We start from the raw sequence: 21,056 nt of genomic DNA on the forward strand, positions 1-21,056 counted from the left end.
CGTGGTAGTCCCTGAGGAAAATGGTGGCACTGAAAGCTTAGACAGCAGTGACCATGACACAGTAATTACTCGATGGTAAGGACAAACCATGAGGGAGAAGAGGAAGCAGTTAAGTCTAAATTTAGGATCTGCAAATCAGCTGTTGGAAACCTAGTAAAGGCTTGAAGCTGGCTAGTTCAGCTGCTGATCTATGACTTAATGTTGAAGACTATCATAGTTCAATATTTAATTATCTTGGCAGTATAAACCTAGATATTATCAATCCATCATCACGTAATGACGTACAATTATGAAGCAGACTGGAGACAAAAATCAGATTTAAATGATTTATTAATTAAGAAATGTTACAAATGTGATAATTTTCTCGTTCTAACATTCCTTCCATAAGAATCTGCCAATGCCTGACACTTGAAACACAAAAGAGAAAAAAAGGATCTTCAGTAAACTGCATTTCTACATACATCAATTAGTTAAATCACAATAACAAAAGTTTGGTTAGCAGAAGCATGGTTGTGCGTGTGTGATGTGTGCACAAAAGATTAATTAAAACTGGCACTGGTTAATTCATTGACTTTAAGCTGTCTGCTACTACTTTTATTTCATCGGTAAATCAGCAGTGTATAAAAAATATAAAAAAGGCCATCATTTAAGATTCAAAAAGCAATCCAGCTTGTTTAAAATGACACAAAAAAGCCATGAGGTGTTCGTCAACTCGCACTCTTGAGTAAGGCTTCAAACCACTGACCTTTAAATATGTGAGCAAAATTACATTTCCACAACAGAAATATTCTTAAATAAAACTTAACTGTCACCACTCCATACTGCCACGTTCCAAGTGACCAATAACTGCTAGCTCATCTGAAAACCCTCAAAGTGACAAACCTTTCAACTCTAAGAGAAAAAGAAAAGCACTAAATGTGTATTAAATGTTGGCATATGACAAAAAATGAGGAAGAAACAAAATATTTACAGCACGAAAAACATTGTATGCAATATGCAAAGGCGTCATGTTGCTTTGGGCAACAACCCCACCCCCCCCTCCCCACCCGCCAAATATAAGCCAGTCTTCACTGAAGACCCTCATCCCAACAACCCCCCAGCCCCACCCACACATATCCGCTCATACACACACAGAACATCACGAAACACGATTACGTCACTAAGCCTGTTAGTTTGGAAAAAGGTGAAGCGCCGTGAAACTCCCCCGACCCCCTTCCCTCCCTCATCCTCCCTGTCTCCCCCCTCCTCAATCACAGAGGGGAGACAGAGCCTTGGTGCAGTCGTTCCACTCGTCCGTCTCAGGGTTGTACACCTCCATCGTGTTGAGGAACTCGTTTCCGTCGAAGCCGCCCACAGCAAAGATTGTTTCTCCCAGCATGGCCACGCCTGCATTGCTGCGGGAAGAAGTCATGCTACCCAGCATCCTCCACTCATTGCGGGCGGGGTCGTACACCTCCACGCAGCGGAGCGCGTGGGAGCCGTCGAAGCCGCCGACAACAAACAGTTTGCCTGGACAGAGTGAGAGACATTAGTGTCAGCGTAGTGACAAAACTCACCCAATATTTCCGAACACTTGTTCATTCACAATAAAGTATCTGCCATAGAACTGCATCCTGGTTTGCAGTCGTGGGCTTACCTGCATGGACGGCAACGGCGGCCCCCCTGCGAGCCACGTTCATGGGGGCTATCAGGGTCCAGGTGTTGTTCTCAGGGTTGTAGCGTTCCACGGTGTTCAGGCAGTTCCACGACTCCGCCCCTCCAATCACGTACATGAAGCCATCCAACTCACACACTGCTGCCTGGTGCCTCCCTGAAAACAAATTTGCTCAATGAATACAATTTTTCCCCTAAGGCGTCAAATAACACAAGAATAAGAGACAATATCTGATGAATTTTTATTCTACTTTTGCTCTTATTGTGAAACATAATGTTCTCTCTGCTCCAACAATCCAATTTCCCAAAAGGGAATAATTAAAGCTTTATATGAAAGAGACAATTGCTTGCTGAAAAGGATATTCAGCTCTGTGCTTGAAGCTAGACTATTTTATACCTATCAAAGGTTCTGAGTGTATGTGGGACTGTGTGGACACGTACTGATGTTAAGGGAGGCACAGTTGGACCAGGTTTTGTTCACAGGGTCGAAAGCATCACAGTTCTTCAGGCCCTTCTGCCCGCAGGGGTCCGACCCTCCCACAACGTAGAGTTTGTTGTTCAGTGAGCAGACACCTTTAAACAGAAGACAGGAATGAGCTAAAACAAGGCAAACTGGCTTTAAGTCAGTCACAGAGAGGCTACTTCTTCCTAGATACAAATTTAGTTAAATAATTTGTTGTTAAACTTCCTTGCAGAGGGGACTGACCTGCATTGCAGCGGTTTGTCCTCAGCTCTGGCAATTGAATCCATTCATCAGCATGTGGATCGTACATCTCCCCTGAGCTCAGCTCATCAGAATGTCCATTTGAGCCTCCAATCACGTACAGCTGACCCTGTGAGGTGTAAATGGAGAAATCGTTACATGACAATACATCAGTCTGACACTTGAATACTTGGTTTCCTTTTGTACTTTAAGCTATAAGGACTTACTGACATTAAGTTAACATAATTTAGATACCCAACTGTTTGGACAGGGTGTAGGGAAACATAAGTATTTGTACAAGACTGTTGAACCTGTTTAAACAGCAGCTAGGTATGCTCCTTGGCCAATGTTCAAAATGTCACTTTATTATAGAGTCAATAAATCTGAGATAAAGATGAAAAGTAAACTGTACCATGAGCACAGCCATCTGGAATCGAGCCCTTGGAGTCCGCATGGGAGCGATGAAGGTCCAGCGGTCCTCTTTGGGGTCATAACACTCCACAGTCCTCAAACACTCCTCTCTGTTGTAGCCTCCTGCAGGAGCATCAAGATGCATCAAGGTTACAATGGAGCTGGAACACTTTTACATATTCCCCATAGTAAACTGTAAGTATTTAAGACCCTATTGTTGTCCCTAACCTGCTGCGATGAGTTTTCCATTCAGGGATACGGTGCCCAGGCCAGAGCGAGCATAATGCATGGGTGAGAGCGGCTGCTCCTCCAGCTCCTCGGGCTGGGCCTCGAAGCTGAGGCTCTTCATCAGGCAGGGGGTGGCAGAGGGAGAGGTCTGAGGGCTGCTGCGACCGTGCAAGAAGATCACACACAACACACTGTCCAGCACAGCCAGACACAGGTAGGTGTTGTCTAGAGAGAAGACAAGAGACTGTTAGAGCCACTTGAGGGGAAAAAAAGAGAAAACAGAGAAAGATATAACTGATTGTGCTGTGATAAATGCCATGTAGTTCATGCACACACTTACTTGTGGTCTTCTCAGAGGCGATGTACTTCCACTCTCTCCTACCAGCCTGTTTCGGGGCATTTGCTGCTTGGTTGGAGGGCGACAGGCTTCCTGAGGAGCTGCAGCTCATCTGTCTCTGGGTGCTCTCACGTACGGGTTTCTTCTGCAAGAGCACAGTGCAGCTACAGAAGCCAAGCTTGCACCACAGGCCCACCAGTGGCCACAACACCAGGTAATCATACCCCAAACTACGCTTTGATCCGACTGGTCTAATGAGAGTATGTTTGGAAATCTCACGCCATCTGAAGCCAACAACACAGCACTGCAAACTACAGTCTCAGACCACAGTGCAATCAGAAGTTACGGCACACAGTTCAGTCACAACTCAAAATAGAGACAGCCCACGTTCAACTGGTTGAGTTTAGTTTAATAATCAAAGTGTGGTTCTAATGTATGCTCAACAGCATAGCCAGCCAGGCATCATAGCTCATTTCTTGCTAATCCACTGACATTTGTCTTTACATTGTGGCTTAATTGTGGTATTAAAATGACTTCTTGCCAGGCACAGGCTGTGTAGTATTTTTATGCATGGCCAGGCACAAGCTGTACAGTAAAGCTACAGACTGTCAAGCAACATGTGGTAGAGACTACAATACAAATACGCCAGGCACAAGCTGTTGAGTACCTGCACAAACTGAAGGTGGTCCTCCTCGCCACCAAACACCTCACTGTGCCCATCAATCACCAGCCCTCCATCCACCAGCTTATGGTCAGGTGAGTAGTACAGCGTTTGCACCTGAAAGACAAACAGTAACAACACACCCATGTGGCTGTCTCCATGGCAACACACTGAGAACCCCAGCATACTGGGTAGAAGAGGGAGGGAGGGAGGGAGGGAGGAGGAGGAGGAGGAGGAGGAAGGGGGGGCAGTGCTGTGAAGAGGAAGAGGGGGAAGGGACCATGGCCTGGATCTTCAGCCGCTTGGATGGAAAGCTTCCTTTAACAAGACACACACGCTGCTGCCACTGCATAGAGTGGATTAAGTGTTTGAGCTCAAGAAGGTATCAGACAGTAGCCTCTCCTTAATTTGCATCTAAAAAAAGAGGGAGCTGGTGAAGAATGAGAGGCTGCATCTGGAAAGATCTTCTGTGAAGAGTGAAGAGAAAGAGGAGGAGGGGCTGCATGTGGCCCTCCTTCCACCTCCGCTGCTTGGAAACCAGTCCTCGAGCTGAACAAGTTGGTCATTGTGATGGCGGCCACAACAGACAGTCAAATCCAGATGACTAAAGACTGTAGTGTTGTTTTAGCAACTATCAAGCTAATCTTAATATTTCAGATTAATAGATTAAATCCAATAAATTAAAGTAAAAATGCATATGTTTAGTTGGGGCAACATAATACAAATGAGCAAAAAAATTAAGAGCAAAAGGCTCCAATCATTTTATGAAAAATTGCTGAAAAAATATAATAAAATTCAGATGGTTTAAGTGGTATTTGTACTGAGCAAATGCTGTTTTTATTTAACACCTAATTTTAGTGATTTTTGGATGTGCCAGTGGATAGGCAGTCCTGTATGGGAATATGCTATTAAGGGGCATTTAATTAGATGGAATTTTAAGCCCGACCGATAATGTCCAATATTGGCCTATCACAGACATATCATTAAAGCTTATGTTTCCCCGATATGAAAACCCTTTTTATAGAACATATAATGGAAAAAACAATGGTGGTGGTGATTCAATGGTGATTCAGAAACAATGCCATTTTTTTTATTCTTATTTAAATGGTTGACTGATATTAAACGTTTATATAGCCATTTATCTTAATGATTTGTTTTCTCAGTTTTCATTTCTAGAAATTGGTTGAATTAATATATAAATATGTTTGATATTGAATGGATACGTTTGCATAAGTGTTCTTTAATAGCCTTCTGAGTAAATCTGTAGTCGTATCTGTGAGCAATCCACACAGAAACAGTCTATTTTTATTCGGCAGCCATATCAGTAATTGGAGAATTTTCCTGCTCTGACATCTGTATAGTAGTATCGGTCGGGCTCGAATGTATTTATTGCTTAGGGTTCGCAAGCAATTTATTCTGATAAATGCAGAAATGGGATGCATCTGTATATGTGGCATGGACAGATGGGAGCACAGTGTTGCTTGGCTGCAAAGAGAGGCTGCTGAGAGGCAGTAGTGCTCCTCTCCTCCCTCTCTTTTCTCTGACTCATTACCCTGGTGGATCAGTCCTTGGCTCTTCAGTCTGGTCTCCTGCTGCTGCTAATAAACCTACAGGAGAGATAAATCAACGGGGAGGAATGTCTGTTAGTGCTGGAGCAACAAACAGGCACCTGTTCAGATAGTAAAGTGGCAGTGAGACAGTTGAATCAAGGGACACACCTTTTTGAGAACCTGTGTTTTAGTGTTTCAGAGGAGAAGAGCACTGTAATACTTGGATGGGGTTGAATGTCAACCAACCACATACCCAAAGAGAAACAAAAAACAAGAGCAAACAACAGCTCTTTTCGGCTCACCTCTAATTTGTAGTATGGTTCAGGGGTACAGAGTTTCTTACTGCAAAAACCTCAACAAACCAGAGGAAAAAAAGAACAGTCCTGACATAGCAGCATGACAGTGGCATGCTATTTCTACTTCAGCCCCCTTAATGACTTCTTAACGTCAAAAACAGGAGTTACAGAGAGGGGAGGGGGCAGGGTGGGAATGGAGATCAGTCTGAGAGTTTAGACTGCACGCCCTGGTACTGACCTCCTCCATCAGTCGTTCTAGTTGGTCTCCGTTCTCCCAAAGGCTACGCTGCACCCAATTGAGCACCTTCGAGTAGAGCTTGCCATTGCTGGGCAGGGTCAGGTTGTCTTCTAGCATTACTTCTAACTGTAAACACACAAAGGAGATGAAACAGGAGTTAGATTTACACTCAGTAGGAATAAAGTGACTGCTTAAATGAAGAAATGAATACCAGGACCCTTATTGTTCATTGGAAAACTCGATCTTCCTGGCTGATTATTCATTTACCTTAGCTTGTATGCCTTGTTTGTTTACCTGTATAATCCTCCAATTTTGCCATAGTGACAGGATTCACCTTAGTATCACATTAAGCTTCCTAGGAAACACCCACACCACTAATTAAACCAGTCAACTCCAGGTGCAAAATTGAAGACATCTTTGGATTTAACATGAAATAAGTTTTAAGTGATTCAATAGAAATGTTTTGGGCTCAGGTACTTTTCAAAATTCAGGTCTTGTATTTAATCATTTCCTTTGTTGCTACAAGTGACAGAAATAGGACAACAGCAATTATCTAATGGGTACAATAGCAAGCACAAAGAAAACCCTTTTTTTAAATAAATTGTGCATTTTTCATTTGGGATTCAAAAATGCTTTTAACAATTCCTAGATCCAAAGTGATACCTTCAAATTGCTGATTGTTCCTCTAACAGTCGAAAAGGTTTTACACTTACAATGACATGCAACTAGAAAAAAAAAATTACAAGTCCTCAAATTTAAAGAGCTGTAATTAACTTAATTTAGTGTTTTACAGATTTCTCAAAAGGTGAGCGACTCATTTTCAGTGGCCAACACATTTTTAACCAATCAATTAGTAATTTCAGTGCTACTCCCAGCTAATGTACAATCCTACATCTGGAAAAAGCATTATTAAGATCAAGCAGCATAGATATTTTTATTATTTGATTTATCCGACTCCCACAACCCGAACTAAAGAGTTGCCTTGTAAAGTACCTAGTGTAGTCCTACTGTTGAACTAAAACCTATACCCGCCTCAAATAGGCCTTACTGCTGCATTATGTTTTAAGTCCCCTACCCTAAATAAATCCTCAGCAAGCTTTAGCAGTCGGAAAATCTATAAGACGCACAGCTCCATACTATAAGCATTGCTAATCTCATGTCAAACTCAGAAAGGTAAAAATAAATAGCTTAAGTCAGCAAGTGTTATTCAACTCAAGATCACCAATACTTGAGGATGAGAATAGAAAAGCCTGTACCTTCAGGATCAGAGAATGGCCTTATTTGTTCCACTTAAATCAACAAAAACTATTTAAAAACATTACAGCATGTTTTAATTTAAAGTAGTACCTTGAGGCGGGGAAGTTTGAGGAAGTCCTCTTGTTCAGACACTTCCAGTAGATGGTCTTGGATGAAGGCGTCCACCTTGGCCAAAACTCTGCCGTCGCCCATGGAGCTGGCAAAGTTCCGAAAAGAGATGGCGCTCTGGGAATCCATTTTAGACAGCAGGTAGTCGCCACAAATCTGAGAAGAGAGTGGGATAGGTTGAGGAAAATATCAAGTTCAGTTCTGTCTTACTTGTAAAAATAATGTAGGGCCTAAATGATAGCATTAGGAAAGCAAGTGTGAATAAATACCTGTTTAACTCGCTCCATCTTGAACCTTTTAGCTGCGGAGTAAACTTCCTTGACCAGTTCCTTGTCTGCCTTTAGTCTTTTTTACACAGAGAAGACAAAAAAAACAGGTTGTCAATCATTTTCAAAAGAATTTAACTTTGATAAGATCAGATGCAATAGGTCAAAGTGCAACGTGCTACTTACTGGGCAGTATAGGCGTAATTGAGCAAGATCTCCACAGCCTCTGGGTCCAAGTCCTCAAAGGTGACATGTGAAACTCCATGAGTCTCAACATCACTATTAAAGATCTCAAACAGGTAGGGACTGCAGCAAGCCAGAACAGCACGGTGAGCCATCAGCTCATGACCACATACCTGAACAGATGAAGAGAAGTAAGTCAAACAATTGGGATATCCATGAGTTTAAGGGTAAAAAGTTTAAGGTTTGTTTAAGGGTAAAAAAACAACAACGTCTACCCCAAATATGATAGTGTTTTAGCATAAAATACATATAAAAATCCAAGCCAATAGATTCCCTTGTGCCTCAAAGGCAATACCTAAATGTCAATTCCTGATTGGCTGCACATGTTTCTCAGAGGAAATGGTGGGAACAGGTTCTCACACTGAGATATGTGAGCAGCGGAAGCATAACAGGAAATGTGATGTAAATAGTCAAATCTTTTTCTTGTTTGTAAGTGAGGTATGAGTCACATTTGACACACTCACAGCAGAACAACATACACAGAATTCATCACTCAAACCCAGTGAACTATGCTGTGTTATTTTTAAAATATCGACCCCACATGCTGTATTAACAGCTTGTGCACCTCAAACATATGTGAATTTGATCATTTTATTGTTTATGGTGCACCACAGCTTCTTATGTTTCACAGGGTGACTCTGTGGCTTCTCTGAAAAAGTGTGTGTGTTTTGAATAACCATACCTGAAGTCTAACATCGCAGAACTGACCACTCTTTCTTAGAGCATTCATTTTGGCCACGGTGGAATCCAGAAAACTCTCATCCTCAAATATCAAATAACCATTTGGAATCATCTTGGTAAATTTTGATGTATGCCTGCAGAGGAAAGGCAAAAAACATATAAGTGATTACACCCTGCATGTTTATCTTCTGCACTCTTGAACACTCTTTCAGCTGTGCAACATTATAATACCCGTCTTTATTAATTGATGAGCAGAGAGAGGATTAGGATTAGGTGCCTGTAATGTGCATTGTGTATTATAATCTGTCCGATGCATTAGTCATGGCCTTACCTAATAGAGAATAATGCAAATCCAGGGAAGCACCACTGCTGAGAGTAGAGCCGAAGGTAGACAAAAGGCAAAGCAGAATGAGATCACAGTGGAGCTCAAGTCTTCTTCACCCAAGGAGAGGGATGGAAGTTGTTAGAAGAAATGCCAGTTGACTAAACGGGCGTGAGCAGAAGGGAGAGGGGGAGCAGCCGCACGGACAAACTATCAGGCTTGAAGCGACTGTAATCAAGTCCTCGAGATCCCGTTGGCTATAGAGTTGAACTTATTCTGTGTTTGTCATACATTATAACCTAGAAGAAAAGGAGACAAAGGGGGGGAAAAAAAGAGGTTAAAAGTTTAGTTATTTTTCTGAAGTGGAGAGAAGGCAAATGGCTCATTTTTAAAGTGATGCTGCCTATTCTTGGCACCCTTGCAAGGATAGCGTGAGTCAGTTGCACGTGGTAAATAAGGCAACCTTGCACACTGGATGGCAGCTGAGAACACCCCCCCTCCTCCTGCTCCTCCTTCCAGCGTCCTTTTCACAAGCAGTTTTCTGAACATGCAGTGGAGTACACAATGTTTCCATGTTCCCCACATGAATACAATTTCAAAAACAGACTTATCCGATTCAGAACACACTGGTCACTTTAACTGATCCACTATCCTCGTTGTATTCAGGAAGAAAACTGGAATTCAGCATTTTATTCCAATACGCTGTCAACCAAAAGGATACAGCATGGATAGCTAATCCCATGCCTTGATACTACTCCCTTACAACAGCCTCCATTTAACGCTTTAAATCTTCACACCTGCTGATGCGTCCCACCAAGCCGAGCAAGACAGTTTAATCCGCCTCATGCCTTGAGCTCCGTCTCCACTCTCTCTGATGCAAGGCCACTCGGACTCTATCTTAAGTGACAAGCCCCTTTGACAAGCTCCTCCTTATAGGAACCCTAGCATTCAAGCACTGACCTATAAGCAAAATTCAGGAGGGAACAACTTGTGACAAGCGTTTCCATAGCCAGTCACTGTGAGATACAATGATGGTCTGTTATCTGTTGCTATGAATTGTGATTGGCCTTCATGGTTCTCCATATACCGTGTAACTCTAGCCCCACCCACATTTGCATGTCCCATCCAATAGAGATCTCTCTCCATCAAGATATTTTATTTTGCCATTAAAAGAGTTTGGCTCTTTGGGCTTTACGGCTAGTGGAATCCAAACAAAAAACACACAGAAATGGTACCAATCAAATGCTCAAAGCAAAAGTTAACAAAACTGACGCAAGTCCATGCCTAACCACCTCACCACGAGGCCATCTGTAGCCTGAAGCTCAGAAAATAAATTACACTGCAGGCCCAACAGTTTTATCACTTGCCAAATGGGGAGAGAGGACAAGACAGACCACAACAGCTGCCCATAGTTTGAAATTGAATCCACACTCCATGTGACAAGGCTTTCCTGGGTAGCCCAGCTTTGTGTCAGTGTTCTGTATCCAACTTGCATGCAATTCTACCTCATTAGAAAAAGCTGTGATTTACTCAACTGCTGCGCTTATAATGTTCTTGCGACTCTAGCTGCTGTCAGTGGCACATTCAGTTGGAACATGTGAATCATTGTGCAAGAATTTTTCAGTAAAAACCTCTAGCTATTGCGCAGTAATGTTAGTACTCATCAGTGCTTAAATACCATAAAACAGGTAAACGCAAGCCTCTACTCCTCAAAGAAACATGTGACATTCAACCTTGTCAGGAAAACAGCAAAGATATATAAAGAAAGACTTAATTTTATCCTTTAGAAGAGAATTATCTAGAACTGCTTCAGGTGTAGTACTTCAGCTGCTTTTAGCATGATACAGACAATGTGAAAGACACCCAGGCTTAAACTGTGTGCCCTTTGTATACTGCTGTATAACAGTCTCATCCACAGTCTGATGGTTTGAAGGAAGAGTATTAATACATTCTTGCAAACCCGAGGCCATAGTCTGAACAGCACTTTCATACTAAAATAATAGTTTATGTAACATTTATCTTCAGCTGAAATGTTTTTTTCCACTGTCATCACCAGAGTTTGAATTAACCAATTATTTTTGCTGCCCTAAAATATGCCTTTTCATTAAATAATTCCTACAACAACGACTATGTTTGTGTAAAAGATCCCAAGAAACTGGTTAAACAAGTAAATTAGAATGCTAGTTAGGTCCCAAACGTGAACTTTACATCACCCTTCTCTTCCCAGATTACGCAAAGCAGGTGACTTGTATGCAAAGCAGGTGACTTGTATGCCAGTCACCTTTAATCTGATATTCATAATCACCCACATAGCACAAATACATGTGTGCACTGCGTCAGATCGGCAAAACAACGAAAACACTCAATGCCCTACTAAACTCAAAACCACAGTGTGAATTTAATAATGATAAATCAAGTATCAGAGGGAAAACAGGAGGAATTAGGTTGAGACTGGATTACTTAGTCTCTCAGACTGCTTTTATTCTGGGGTTTTTGGGCATTGAACTGTTTACTTGATATTTTTTGACAAAGCATGGACAGCACAATGCAAAGGGACAATATAGACAAAAAACCTACATGGAGCTATGAAATTAATCACTTTACTGCTAAAAAGTAGTTGAGTTTTGTTTCCTTTCAGGGTATTCCCTAGCGAAAGATAATAATGTGCAGTGTGAAAGTTAAACTCACGTAAATCCCGTACTGCATGACTGTTTGGGGCTTGGCAAAGACACGTGAAGAGCAGATGTGTAAAACTACCAAGCGAAGACTGCTGGGATGTGTGCCAGAGGTTTTTTTTTTAGCTAAATGCTCAAGCATGGTGGCACATGCTAGAATATGGTCTTTTGTATTGCACTTTACAGCACAGAAAGCTATAATTCACCCTGTGTTTGTGTGTGGACAGAGGAACACTGACCCAGTTTTGAATTGTTATGCAATATCTGGCAGAAGGCTCCTTGTGAAAGCTCAAAAGCTCAACTCCTCTACATGTTTGGGTCCACCACACTCGCCTGTTGCCCTGCTCCCCTCTCTTTTCTCCACCTAAAACTTAACCCAGCAGTCTGCCAGGAAAGCCACGCCCTCAGCTTTCTGGATAATTCTTCAATAAAGTTGCCGCTTTAAATCACAGCAGTGATTAAATAATAATCTTCTGTAAACTGATAAGACAATCTCACACCATGGTCAGTGTTTCTCTGGGAATCAGTTAATGCCAATTCAGGAATGAAGTCTGGCTACATGAAGACACCCATCTTAAACATAGCACACTCTGACTAAGTATTAAATTGTTTCCTTCTCAGGAAATTGTTACCGTTTCCTCAATATGGGGAAAACAAGATTTGTATACAAACACTAGAGTAGGAACTGGGAAATAATGTTTTATGTAAAAGCCAGGCAGACTGTGAGCTGTAGAAGTGGACATTGGTGCATACGCTTGAAAACCAGGCAACAAAGGAGAGAGCACAAAGGCACCAATGAGAACAAGTGAGATTGTTCACAACTTTGTCACAGAGGGTAGCCCTGAATGTATTTTCTCTCTCCATTTTTCCATCTCATTAGTCAGTCACAAGAGCGCAGGCCTGACACTGAACAATCAATGCTTGTTAGATACCCTCCAGTGGTGAAGAGAGGCACTGCTGGATATTTCACCCAGTTTTACTGTGTGGAAATTTACAGCTTAAATTTAATGCATCTTGAACAAGGGAATCCAATAAGGGTGTGAAATTAGGAGGCAATAAACATTGTATAGGTTGTGCCTCTATACAAATACAAAAATCGATCTAAGCACTAACAGAATTAAGATACTATAACACCTTCAATTCAATAGTCTGTAGCAAATGAAAAAGAGGAAGGTCTCACATGTTGAGAAATCAGAAAACACCCACATTAAACAGCAACTCAGTTTGTTACCACTAATGGAAGTAAAAAGGAGAATGTTTCAGCATGACCATCCAGACACTAAGAATGCTTTATTACTATGCTATCTAGAAAAGTGCTATATAAATTGTATGCATTACTCATATTGAATACGCCATAAAGAGCCTGTTAAATGTTTAGTCCCGTTTAATAAAATCACTAATCTACAGTATGGCATTTGGACATTCTCCACGTGGTTGTAATAACCAGGTTACAAGCACAGTAGGTCAGATACTACCATGGTATAAAGCAACGTGGAGCTAAAGCACTTTTAGGAAATCTTAACCGTTAAGAATCGGCAAGACAATTTTCATTTACGAGACAATCGATACAGTGCAGCCAATAGTGCTCAACGTCGACAGAAACATTCAATATCCTGTCAAGACTGGTCACAGCCCATAAAGCCTGGCACAATAAGGAGGGTGAGCAAAGGACAGGATGTACCCATGCTACGTTACCCACCCTGCCATCCCCCAGTTGGTAAGTCTTACAATTGGCCATACAATATCTCGTGTTGTCTATTCGCTGCAAAGTAATGCCATTCATCTGCCTGCCTCCTCCTCTGGTGGAGTAAAGGACTTTCAATGTCCATTTTCAAGCTTTTCCAGTACCTTACGATGGTTGTAAATGGCATGTTTTAGATGAGTACTTCGATACTAAAATCTAAAGGCTAGGAGCAAAAGTAAGCTCACAAAAATCATCAACTGGCAGCTGGTGGAACTACACACTACCCAAACTAGGAGGAAAGCCCCACAAATAGGCCTACTTCAGGACCCCTCACATCCACTATGAATTTGAAAAACTCCCTTCAGTAAGAAGATACAGGGTAAAGCAACAAGAAACATCTCAGAAACAAGAAGACGCAGGCGAGACCCAGGCAGAGCGGTCTTCATTTTAGATAGGCTATTCAGTTTATTTATTTATTTATTTACCTTTGAAAATGCGGTTATCTATAGTCAGAATGCAAGAGAAATACACTAAGAATTTCCAGCATTTACAAGCACTTAATTCAAAATCCAAGCACTTTTCAAACCTTGAAATTCAACATTAAAATTCAAGCATTTTCAAGGATTTCAAGCACCCGTACGAGCCCTGAATGTACCAGGCCATAATGTGTGGCGCTGTGCCAGAAGTCATATAGCTGGGCTGTACAGACATCCCGCCACCACAATCTGGGTCAGCAACCAGAGGCCCCCGCCCCCCGCAAAAGACTCCGATTAAGTCGACTTTTACACGGATTAATACAAAAGCAGAAACACTATCTTAATAGCGAAGTAAGGTTACGTTGGAGAGAGATGGAGAGGTCTGGCAGGCTCGGAAGCTAGTTAGCTTTCTAGCTAGACAACCTGCTGCTTAGCCAGGATGGGGACCATGAGACAGCCATACCGGCTGAATGGATTAAACTGGACCAAGGTGAATACACTCGGTCGTTTGCCCGTGTCAAAGGCAAAAACCATTCACGATGTTGCTAGCTTGCAATATGATCAAAATGCCCGTGTCTTTATGGTTAAGGATCGCAGTATGCGGAAAGCGGTTTGTGACATTGTCCGCGCCAGCAACGCTACAATAGGCATTTCCAGCAGCTTCCACCCAACCAGAGCAAAGACAGCCCCTACCATTCATTATCAGCGCATACTAAATGTGAAGGAATATCTAATGGGTTTTTAACAACAACAACAACAGATTTAACGGTTTCTCTACATTCCAACAGCCACTTGACAAAGACATCAGCATTTCCTCTTTGATGAAAAAAAAAATCTTACCTGAGGCGTTTGACAGCAAACGATATTAGACATATTTAATGCGAATTCAGAGTTTGGTTGGTTCGGGTTAAAGCAAAGACGCAACGCGGCTACAGGCACGGCTCGTCGGGCTGGTAGTAAATGTCCGTTCCCTCTCTGTAGGAAAAGCTCGTCCGCTCTCAGTCTAGTCTGAACTAGCTCTGGCAGAATGACCGCTTGGTGACGGGAAAGCGCGCTCCCGCAAAAAAAAAAGCTGTACGACCGCCACGCCGCCTGTGACGCAACCAGCAGTGGGCGGACACCCACTCCGCTGAAAGTGATGAAATCCAGGGTGTAGCACAGTACACGAGTGGGAGATAATACACTTTACTCGGGTCTTTTACTTGAGTAAAAAAAAATCAGCAATACACAAGTATTCAAGTATGGCATACCTTCTTAATCATTTTGAGAAACCCACTACAGTCATCTCAGAGTTGCTTTTAAAAAAAATATTATTATTGCTGTTGTTTTTATTTTGTTGTTGTTGTTATTAATATTATTACTATTAATATTGTTATTTGGGGGTTTTGTTGTTGTTTTTTCCCCTTCAATTCACTTGACTTATTTTCTGGCACATTCGAGGCAAAGATATTTTCTCTGTACTGTTATATAATTTAAAGTTAATTTGTCCACAATTTAGAAATGTCTTCTGTGTTCAGCTGTGGTTGTTTGTGTGTTGGGTTTTGACAAGGGTGTGTGGTGTTCCATAAAACAATTTTATTTTGTCTGTGTACTGTTAACTGTTTTATTCATAGTTAACAATTGGGGAAAAAAATACTTGGGAAAAAAAAAGTATTAAGTATTATCAAAATATAGGCTACTTAAAGTAGCTACCCAAAGTAAGACTCATTATGCAGAATCGCCCATTTCAGAATGATATATTACTGAATGAGTGATGCTTTAAATGTTTGAATCACTTAAGTGTTTCAGCAGGTAAAGGTGGGGCTGATTGTAAGAAGTATAAAATAGCATCAAATGGAAATACTGAAGTAAAGTACAAGTACCTGAAAATTATACAATACTTGAGTAAATGTAGCTAATTCTATTGATGATATGCAATTCATAGTAAATGTGTAGTGTAGCCCACTCAGTCAGTTGTGGAAGAAGTACATTATGCTATTTAAGTAGCCTATGGGATTTAATCCTTTACTTCTTCATTAAAAGCTCTGCATTCATTATTTTATTGAAGTAATGGCCCCTATGCATATTATCTTATTATGCAGTTTATCACTGGATTGATTTTACCAATGTATATACAGAACTTTTAATCAGCATGTTATTGTTGTACTGGAAAAGGTGGAGCTGGTTTTGCATTCATTACTAAAGCAAAACAATGCAAAAAATGAATTAAATAGATACATATAGCTGTCAAACAATTAAATAGTGACAAAGTGGTATAAAGTAGGCAAAATGTAAATTCAGTAGAGTTCAGTAAATGTACTCTGTTACATTCAATCATGGCATACTGTTTCATCTGATAGTATAAATTATTCATTTTTTGATTTTGACTTTGGTGTAAACCCTAATGATTTTCCTTCATGTTGGTTATTGTTTGTCTCATGGTGATCACAAATGGGTTTTTTTCCTTTATCCAGTCACGGGGGGGAGTTAGTTTTCCACAGGGGAAAATATTCCATTAGAAATAAAAATGCTGCGTTAAGACAAGAAGCCTGTTGGCAGTAAAATGTAATACTACCCATTGCAAAATAGAAGTAAGGGAAGGAATTAAGGAAAATATATAAGAAAATCAAACTAAAATAGATCATGAAATGAAGATGCACAGAGCAAAACTTATTTTTTATGTGATGCAGTCATCAACAGTGAGGTAAGTGAGCTATGAAACAGCGCCCCCGTCTGCATACTATGACTATGCAGCTTGCTTAAAGACACCTCATGTCCTTAAGCAAGCTACAAAATCCTAGTATGGGTGGACTCTTGTTAAGCTAAATCCGAGTCCACCAAGTTTTCGGTTTAACCTGGGGCCTTAAAGTACTTCTCTGCCTGTTGCTTGTCATGTTTGTATATAGATTTCTTTTTAACATTTAGTGTTTCCTGTCTTCTGAATGCATTAGCCATTCAATTTACGCTGCCATGTTTCCACATTTACTTTCCATTTGTCATATTCCCCTCTGCATGTATCTGTTAGTCATGACAGCGCACTGGCATAAGTCGTTTGATGTCCATTAAGAAGGAACATCCTGGCTCAACACTCTCCACTACTGCACATACGTCATCCAGAAGAACCCATTCACCTTGCTGGACTGAATGGAGCTTAGCACTACCTCAGCAGGTCAGTAATTAGATTATAGAATAAGAATCGCTTCAGCACCAATGTGTCAGCCTCATTATACATGCATGGAGAGTGTGTGTGTGTATGTCTTTATTTGTCTGCACGAGAAGTTGTTTGGCACTGTGAAACAGCACAAGAGCATTTAGCCATAGCCTCAAAAGCACCCTGCCCATTGTGTTTAAAACTACAGTGTTAACAATTAAAGCCAGGGGTCCTGTCAGCGCAGATTAGGTTTATCAACACGATGTTATCTCTTCATAACAGGTTTTGTGCTGGTATTATTACCCCTTCCATTCATGTGGGGTTGACATTCCTGACAAGGTGAAAGAAGTTATTGCTGGCTCATGGGCAAGAAAATAAATGGCTGTTTTCCAAGGATGGTCACCTGCATCATATTTCACCCCTATTTCTTTTTTCTAGCTGTGTGTGTCTATGTGTGCCTGGATTGCAGAGGGAGAGCCACCATATAGACGGGCCAGGAAACAAACCAGCTTTAAGGTCATATCACCAACAAGGATGTTTCCAACAAAACAAACAAGGTAAGATACAGTGAGTGAAATCACTGATGCATCACTGTGCACGTGATTACCAAACACATGCTTATGAAAATGTTAATATAAAAACCTGTAGCTGGTATATTTTGTGGCTTGAATTCACATATTGTAATGCAGAGTACAATCCTTGAATCAGCATAACTTCCTCATTTCAAGGTGTCTTTCATTCACTAATCATAAGTTCTGTCTTTGCAAAAAGCTCCTTTGGGCCATCTGACTTCAGCATTCTCCTGACTGTCAGCAAAAGTGAATGAAGATCTCTGGCAAGCAGTCAGTGCATCTCCTCAGCACAATGTCTGGAGTCTCAGACTGAGAAGTGGTGATTACAGCTGATGGAGTGCAGCCAACCAGCCACGGCCTGACTTAGTTTGTTAAGTAGGTGTTTTTAGGAATTGGACTGGGACCAAAACGTGGGTAAAAAGCAGAGGAAATTAACAAATGAAAAACTGGTATCTAAAGTGATTTTGCCGTATACCTTTTCGGTTGAGACTTGAGGCAAAGAGGTGTGGAGTCAACTGTGATCAATTCTGAGGGGTTGGTATTATTGAATTGCTATAATTTAAGTGGGCATTGTGTTCTTCTTCTTTCATTTATATGAGTGGACAGAATACCATGAACACCTTGAAATATAGTGCAATCTACAGTAGCCACTCACACCCACACATAAATGCATCTGAAGTAGTTTCCAGAGGATTTAGACATTATAAACTTCACAAAAAATATATAATTTGCCTTATTGTCAGTATTACTCCTCCACAACAATCAGTATGACTTTGTTTTATCATATAGTACAATCAAGAGATAGCACATGGAAGGTGACTTATTGTCAAATACTAAATCAACAACAACAAACATTATGTGGGAGTGTGTGTGTGTGTGTGTGTTGGCTTTGTCTGATTCCAACACAAAGGATACGGCCCTTATTTTGCTGTGTCATCTTGAAAACTCTGGCGCCCCCTTCATTCTCTCATTCTACAGAGATTTGTTCAGTGAGGCAGCAGAAATGTGTTCTGACAAGGACACTATGAATATTTTAGGTATCTGGACCTAGCTGTAACACGTGGCTGCTACTGCTGTGTGCACAGAGTTGAGGCAAGCAGAAGTCTTGTGAAGAATTTAGAGTGACACGGCAGTGTTGAAAAACTTGCTTATATTCTTTTAAAGAAACAACTTTAATGCTGCAGTGATGGCCTTATCAGCTATTTATTGATTTTTTATTTCGTAAAGCTTGTTCTTTTCCAGTCCACAGAAAGTCACTATAGTGATTTCATTTTGCAGCAATTAATTTACTGATATCCTGTACTTTATCCTCAGTCTTCTGTCACTGTGGTAAATACAGCAGCAAAACTCTACGTGCATTTTGGAGTCATTTAACTGAACCCTCACCCTGGAGCACTGCAAACTAGAACAATGCCACGTGAGTGTGGAGTTACACAGTCCTCTGATAAGGTGCTGATAAACAGTGAAACTCATTAAGTTAATCTTCTCATGACAGACCTCGACGAAACAGAGTCAGAGGGTTTTCAGTGGGGCTGGTTAAAAGGTGAAGAGAACGCCATATCTTTTTAGTTTAGTGTCATTCTAGTTGTGGCCTGAGGTCTGAGACAACACATTACTTAGGCAACCTTAGATAATCTGTTATTTCCCAAGAATTCAGCCTTTAATGTTCTGTTAACACAGAATGGACACTCCTCTGTTTTCACCCTGAAAGTTCTTATAAACATGCACTTCCTTCCTGAAGGACTGACCCTTAAATTTGAGATGTCAGATGGACATACTGGTTCATAAACAACGATTGAGACAAAGGCTAAGTCCTAACACACATTGGTTAGAATTAAAATTATTCCTCTACTATCCAATAGTTAATAGTTAATAATAATATATAATAGTTAATAGTTAATCACACAAAAACACTGTTGTAACTCAGTCAAGCCATGTCAGCATGTGAATAAGACTGAATAAGCTAATATGGTGTTATGTGATCCATGCTCAAGCAGCTCTATTTTACCATATTTAGCTAAAATAAAATAATTAAAGGGACAGTTCATCCCCAAAATGAAAATACATACTTTTTCTTACCTGTAGTGCTTTTTATTAATCTGGATTGTTTTACTGAGATATCGACCTAGAGATGTCTGTTTTCTCTCCAATATAATGGAACTATGGCATTTGGATTGGAGGTGTACAGAGACGTCATTATCTGTATCTGTACCTTTATCTGAATCTTATTGATTTTTGTGGCTTCTAAGCATCAGAAATCGATCTAATGTTGGCATATAGCTAATTATAAAAACATATTTCCATATTCTCATATTGTACTTTTCATCACTCTGTAAACATGCAGCTGCAGCACAGACCTGTCAATCATGGCAATCCCCCCCGAAAATAAGAATGCAAATTCAGATGGAAATCATTTGTTTCTGTCACTTTATATTTGTCTGCCCAAATAATGTATTCAGATTCAGATTCATCCATAAATCGGACTATGTTGCTTAAGAAAAATGTTTTAATTAAAAACTCACCAGAAATGTCTCCTTCCAGAAATCATGACCCAGTTACTCAAGACTGCCTTTCTATGTGAAACTGCTCAAAAGAATTTTGGTTGATTATCCTAACTAGCCAGATTTGTCAAATGTTTCAAACATGTTACACACACAAAAAGAACCTAGAAAAAGCAAACATCAAAACAGGTAAGGGGATTTAAAGTAACTTTTTTAAAAATGACAACATTTTCCATACTGCTTTTTCAAAGGTGCATAGAAGTGAGTGTGACAAAAAAGGAGCTGTTAATTGAAACATTGCCACTTTACAACCTGCAACCAATCAAACTGCTTCTGTGTGATAAGTTACAGGTAACACCTTCTACTATAACTGATAATTGTGACTATGCAGACCCACAAAGGCAGATTATCTCCAAACACCCTCTCTGGTCTTTCCCACAGATCTGTGCCAGGCTCTCCTCTCGTCCCCAAAGGAGGGAGTCATAAGAGGGTCACAAGAGTGCCACAAGAGTTTCGCTTTTCTATCCCCTGTAAGTACACAAAATCTCTTTTCAAACCCTCCTGTGGTCTGACCCACTCTTGGGAAGTGGGTCATTTCAGTGAGAATGGAGCACAAGTACACACAAAGCTAGATTTTCGTGTAATAAAAGATTAGATAAGTGGCACACTGAACTGCTCTCCTAACCTAGTGTTGCACTGATCTTCCTGGAAGACACACTGGCTTTCTGTAAATGTACTAGTGGCTGTAATTAACTCAGAAACAACAGTCCGTGTTTTGATTAAAATATTGGATTAGCTTCATTCTGTTATTTATTCCTCTCGTCTGCCAGAACACACCTGTTGTCAGATTCTGTTTCTAGTTATCTTTTTCAAAATAACCACACTGTGATATTACTCCACTGCAAGTAAAAGTCCTGCATTCAAAACTTACCCAAGTAAAAGTACAAACGTATCAGTATCGAAATGTACTTAGAGTATCAAAAGTAAAAGTACTTATTATGCAGAATGAACCCACTCATATTGTTTAATATATATTCTAAGTACATTATTAGATTATTTGTTTA

The 21,056-nt window shown here is 40.6% G+C and overlaps 1 protein-coding gene and 1 long non-coding RNA gene across 3 annotated transcripts; one reads left to right on the forward strand and one right to left on the reverse strand.

The window, feature by feature from the left end:
• Positions 1-312: 312 nt before the first annotated feature.
• ivns1abpa (influenza virus NS1A binding protein a) lies at positions 313-14,817 on the reverse strand. Its single transcript, XM_059340716.1, has 15 exons — positions 14,630-14,817; positions 8,964-9,253; positions 8,634-8,766; positions 7,895-8,064; positions 7,712-7,787; positions 7,425-7,598; positions 6,078-6,203; positions 4,000-4,110; positions 3,336-3,477; positions 2,996-3,220; positions 2,769-2,890; positions 2,360-2,486; positions 2,095-2,226; positions 1,637-1,810; positions 313-1,509 (listed from the first exon to the last, which is right to left on the reverse strand). The coding sequence occupies exons 3-15, from the start codon at positions 8,742-8,744 to the stop codon at positions 1,247-1,249; spliced, it is 1,953 nt and encodes a 650-aa protein (XP_059196699.1). The 5' UTR covers positions 8,745-8,766; positions 8,964-9,253; positions 14,630-14,817; the 3' UTR covers positions 313-1,246.
• Positions 14,818-16,802: 1,985 nt separating this feature from the next.
• LOC131977423 (uncharacterized) lies at positions 16,803-20,451 on the forward strand. Of its 2 annotated transcripts, none has more exons than XR_009394889.1 (3): positions 16,803-16,937; positions 17,358-17,476; positions 20,434-20,451. It is a non-coding gene; the product is annotated as an uncharacterized LOC131977423 (long non-coding RNA). The 2 variants fall into 2 exon arrangements; XR_009394890.1 differs by lacking the exon at positions 20,434-20,451 and adding an exon at positions 17,691-17,855.
• The last annotated feature ends 605 nt before the right edge of the window (positions 20,452-21,056 follow it).

This window comes from Centropristis striata, chromosome 9, assembly GCF_030273125.1.
Source record: "Centropristis striata isolate RG_2023a ecotype Rhode Island chromosome 9, C.striata_1.0, whole genome shotgun sequence".
NCBI classification, from domain to species: Eukaryota; Metazoa; Chordata; class Actinopteri; order Perciformes; family Serranidae; genus Centropristis; species Centropristis striata.